Genomic DNA, 5,011 nt, shown 5'->3' on the forward strand with positions numbered 1-5,011 from the left:
AGAAGCAGGCTCCCCGCTGAGCAGGGAGCCCGATGTGGGACTCGATCCCAGCACCCTGGGATCATGACCTGAGCTGAAAGCAGACACTTAACTGACTGAGCCACCCAGGCATCCACACATGTATCTTTTCTAAGGAACATAAAAAGGCCATTATCCGTGCCTGGGTGGCACAGTTGGTTGAGCCTCTGACTATTGGTTTTGGCTCAGGTCATGATCTCAGGGTCATGGGATCGAGCCCCGAGTCGGGCTCCACATTCAGCACGGTCTGCTTGGGTTTCTCTCCCTTTCCCTCTGCCCCTCCCCACCTCTCTCTCTCGCCCTCAAATAAATAAATAAATCTTTTTTTAAAAGGCCATTATCCTAATCCATAGATATAACTCATCTATTGAGGGCCTGCTGTGTGCAAAGCACCCCACTGGGTGCTGGGGTACAGTGATGAGCAAGATATCGCCAGCCCCCACTCTCATGGAGTGACACACAGACAGTAACAAGAGAAGGTGACAAATGACTGAGTATTCTGACAGGATAAACACAGGGTGCTGTGGGACAGAGAGCAGGGACACAACTGGGATCTGGGGAGTCAGGGCAGCTTTACAGAAGAAGCTGTGTTTAAGCTGAGGCTTGCAGGAGGAGCCAGATAAAGGAGAATCGCCGAGAAGAGTGTTCTAAGTGGAGAGAACAGCACAGGCAAAGACCCAGAGGCAAGAGAGACTATGTCCATGCAGGTGGACAGTAGAGAGCCCGAGGAAAGAGTAGGAAGGGCTGACACGGGGTCTTGAAAGACCTTGTAGCCCTTGGAATGGCATTTCTACTTTTATCCAAGGTCAGTGACAAGTTACTAAAAAGTCTTAAGCAGGGGAGCAATAGGATCCAACTTAAGCTTTTAAAAGGTGGCTTTTAAAGGAGCAATCTAGCATCTAGGCCGTCAGTTAGAGAAGACATTTCCTGGGGACACCTGGGTGGCTCAATCAGTTAACCATCTGCCTTCGGCTCAGGGACCTGGGATCGAGTCCCGCATCGGGCTCCTTGCTCAGGTGGGGAGCCTGCTTCTCTCTTTGCCTGACACTCCCCCTGCTTGTGCTCGCTCTCTCTCTCTGACAAATAAATAAATAAAATCTTAAAAAAAAAAAAAAAAAGAGGAAGAAGAAGATGACATTTCCTCGGGACTTGAGTGGACAGGACCCCCTGTCCCCAAAGAGCAGTCTCTAACCTGACACGTTCCACTTCCCTACTTTCATTCCTTAGGGTCCTAAAAGCTTTTTCATCTTCCACAGTCTTTCTATATGCAGATGAGAGCTAGTACCTTAGTTGCAGGTTAGCGCTTTAGCAGGGACAAGTCTGTTGGTGTCCTCCTGATAAGGGCCATCTGAAATCAACTTTGCCAACTGCACAATTTTTCCAATGGCCAGCCCTGCCCACAGAATTATTCACATGTTTTTCTTGTGCTGGAATAATGTGAGATTTTGCTGGTAGTCTGTGTACTTTGTGATTTGCCATTAGGCAAAACCTGGAACATTCCAAAGGACACCCAATGAGCCTATTTTGAACTAAAGACCAAGCTTCTTAATGTAAGGTGTCTTCTCTCTTGCCCTAGGAATTAAAGCAGGACATCTCCAGCTTTCGATATGAAGTACTTGACCTCTTAGGAAATAGGAAGCACTCAAGGAGAAGCTTTTCCACAAGCAGCACTGAACTCTCTCAGAGGGATGATACTCATGATGGCAGTGGTGGGGCTCGGGCCAAATCCAAGAGTGTCTCTTTCAACTTAGGCTGCAAGAAAAAGGCCTGCCATGGGCCACCTCTCATCAGAACCATGCCGAGAGCCGGGGGTGCCCAAGGGAAGCCAAAAGCTGAGTCATCAAGCAAACGGTCCTTCATGGGTCCTTCTCTCAAGAAACTCGGGCTCCTGTTCTCCAAGTTTAACGGTCATATGTCTGAACCCAGTTCAGAGCCAATGTACACCATTTCAGATGGCATCGCTCAGCAGCATTATATGTGGCAGGACATCAGATATTCTCAGATGGAGAAAGGGAAAGCAGGGGCCTGCTCTCAAAGCGAAATTAACCTCAGTGAGGTAGAATTAGGTGAAGCCCGGGGCGCTGCTGAGAGCAGTGAATGCCCCCTAGCCTGTTCTAGCTCTCTCCACTGTGCATCCAGCATCTGCTCCTCAAATTCTAAACTTTTAGACTCCTCGGAGGACGTATTTGAAACTTGGGGAGAGGCTTGCGACCTGCTCATGCACAAATGGGGTGATGGACAGGAAGAACAAGTTACAACGCGGCTCTAAGTCAAACCCCTATCCCGTTGTGGAACACAAGAGAAAATTTGTAATTTCCTTGCTCTCAGAGGTGACATAGAATCTGATTCCCTCATTGCCCACCCCCCCCCACCACCACCACCAGAAAGGAGAGGGAAACTCCTAGTTATCTTCACTATCTTTTATAGTCACATTTTCCATTTTTTTGTTCTTGTTAGTATGATTATTATTATTGCTATGATTTGCCTTTTTATGCCTGTTAACTCGAAGTCCATCTCACAACCAACTGCAGGGGTGTTTGCCCCGAATCAGCAGAGGTGCAGCCGGGTGCTTTCCCCTTTGGCTTTGCTTTTCTTACCCTTGCTTCCTTGAAGCTCCAGGTGCCACTTTGCTACTGTTGCTGCCACGCAGATTTCTGACCTTCATCAGGATCTCACGCCACTTCCCCACGGGGCTGCGGGACGAGCTCGGTAGTCCCCACCAGCTATCAGATGAGGCTAGCCAACCTGCCCATCTCTGTCGCCCATTCCAATTCGATGAACAGCATCAAAGGGAGACTGAACAGACTCCAAAGAATTGTCAGCTTGTGGTTTCTAGGTAGAACTGGCCTTCTTCTTGTTTTTGTTTTTAAACACAGCAACTTCTCCTTATCGTGGGGGCTGTTGAGTGTTTTGTTTCTAAAAGATGTGTTAGTTTCCCAAGATGTGCCAGTGAATATTTACCACGTAGTATGTGTCCTATCTAATAAGTTAGTGAATTCCTTTCCTGTGTTTGTGTGTTTCAGTTGACTTACTACCTTTCAAAATGTGATAGTACTGAGATTAGTATTTAGGACGTGTGCTATTTTAAGAACTTCTGCTGCACTCTAACCAGTAGTCGCTACATCTCATACATTGGCAAGAAAAATAGCCGGTACATATATAGGGGCCTATCTACTGTTGATAGTTTGAATCATCATTGCTATCAAAAGCGTTTCTAAGGTGAAAGTCTGGGTTTGAAAATATTTTTTTAATCAGAAAAATAACATCTTGCTGAGGTGTCGAAATCCGAAAAGAGCATCTTCATTTTCATTAATTGCATTCTGATGAAAAAACAATTTTAGGTCTAGATAACCTGATTCAGGTTGCAGTTTTAATATTCATTGCAGGCAGGGGAATTGCATGTGTCAACTTACGTTAGATATATAACATAACCCTAGCGCAATCCAAATTCTGTCTTCAAAGAAAGCCGAATTTATACATACAAACAAATTATTTTTTTTCACAGCTCAAGAGTACCTCATCAAAATCTGAACGTGCAGGTTAAAAAATGAAGTCTGTAATGCATATGGTCATCATGTTGACCCAATAACCACTGACTGATAACCTGCTCACCAAGGGTGGGGTTGTGGGTTTTTTGGGGGTTCTTTTGGCTTTGGTTTTTGTGGTTTTTTGTTTTGTTTTTATTATTTTTTACCAACATTAACACAGAGTTGTCCCCAGTTCACACTCTAACATATGACCCAAACAGCCCTAGGTGTGGGTCCTAGAGAGAAAATTAATAGTGCGTAGCTCAGAAAAGTAAGAAAGTTAGGTATTGTTCTGTTCTTGTAAATGTCAACAGTAACAGAAATCCATCTAAATTCATGTGTGTACTTTCTGATACAAGTAAGTAAAATGAAACATTTTCAAAGAATGCATATATGCCTCCATATATCTGAATAAAGCTCAGATCCCAGGAAAAGTGATCAAGAGAACAAGCTGCATCAAGACCCATTTGATAAGAGGTTGTAAATTGTACAATTATTTGGTTGTCCCCAAATAATTCTTTGATCATGTCTGAAGTGATTATTTACTCAACTCCCATTTCTCTCCCGCTCCCCTAGGTGGGGCTATCATAAATGACCTTGACATCAATAACGTGATTTTCCAGAAGGAAGGTTTCTAAATTTACAGATTCGACTTTTCCAGTTGTCAAACTTGCTTTTGATAATAAATAGCACCCGGGCTACCTCCCTAATTCATACTGATGGCACCAAAAACCAATACGTGGCCCTCTTTCATCAAAAGAAAAAGATACCTCTTTCTCACAAATACATGTACTTGTGATAACCTAGGTAAAATTGTCCTGGCTGTCACTGTATCAGTTTGTCAGAAAACAAGGGCAGCTATAGAGCCAAAATAGTCTTCTCTCAGTTACATTCTGAGGACAGAACATGTAGAAATGATAGCAGCCAACCTTGACCACTAAAAGAAACCAGTGTCCTATTTTCATGGGCAGTACATTCCTTTTCAGATCTTCTCAGGGTTATCGTCTTTATGACGTGGGCTTACAACCGCACTAGCTACCTTGAGGCCTAGTTATGATGGGGATTGAGGCCAGTGAGCTGTTAAAGCTGGACAGCTATTGCCGTAACTTCCATATTGGTGACATCAACAGTTTTATTTACTCTAACTCAGAAAAGTAGGAACTTGTAACATAGAAAGTAGAAAGGAAAAGAGATTTGTGTTCACCTCTGGGCCTCTGCAGACCCTCTGGACCAGCTACTATCAAGAAAGGTATTTCAATTTTTGCCCTTGCTTCCCTTGCCTTTGCCTTTGGAAAGCAAGGGCAAAAATGAACTATCGGGACTTCATCAGGATAAAAAGCTTTTGCAAAGCAAAGGAAACAGTCAACAAAACCAAAAGACAACCAACAGAATGGGAGAAGATATTTGCAAATGACAGATCAGATAAAGGGCTAGTATCCAAAATCTATAAAGAACTTATCAAACTC

General features: G+C 44.0%; 1 protein-coding gene across 1 annotated transcript in view; it reads left to right on the forward strand.

The window, feature by feature from the left end:
* The window catches only part of TRPC5 (transient receptor potential cation channel subfamily C member 5), a 128,883-nt gene extending 123,891 nt beyond the window's left edge, over positions 1 to 4,992 (forward strand). The window contains exon 10 of the mRNA XM_081808387.1: positions 1,595 to 4,992. Coding sequence (XP_081664513.1) covers positions 1,595 to 2,287 — 693 coding nt within the window. The 3' untranslated portion in view covers positions 2,288 to 4,992. The remainder of the gene's footprint in view (positions 1 to 1,594) is intronic.
* The last annotated feature ends 19 nt before the right edge of the window (positions 4,993 to 5,011 follow it).

This window comes from Leptonychotes weddellii, chromosome X, assembly GCF_054177405.1.
Source record: "Leptonychotes weddellii isolate Sample4059 chromosome X, ASM5417740v2, whole genome shotgun sequence".
Lineage (NCBI taxonomy): Eukaryota > Metazoa > Chordata > Mammalia > Carnivora > Phocidae > Leptonychotes > Leptonychotes weddellii.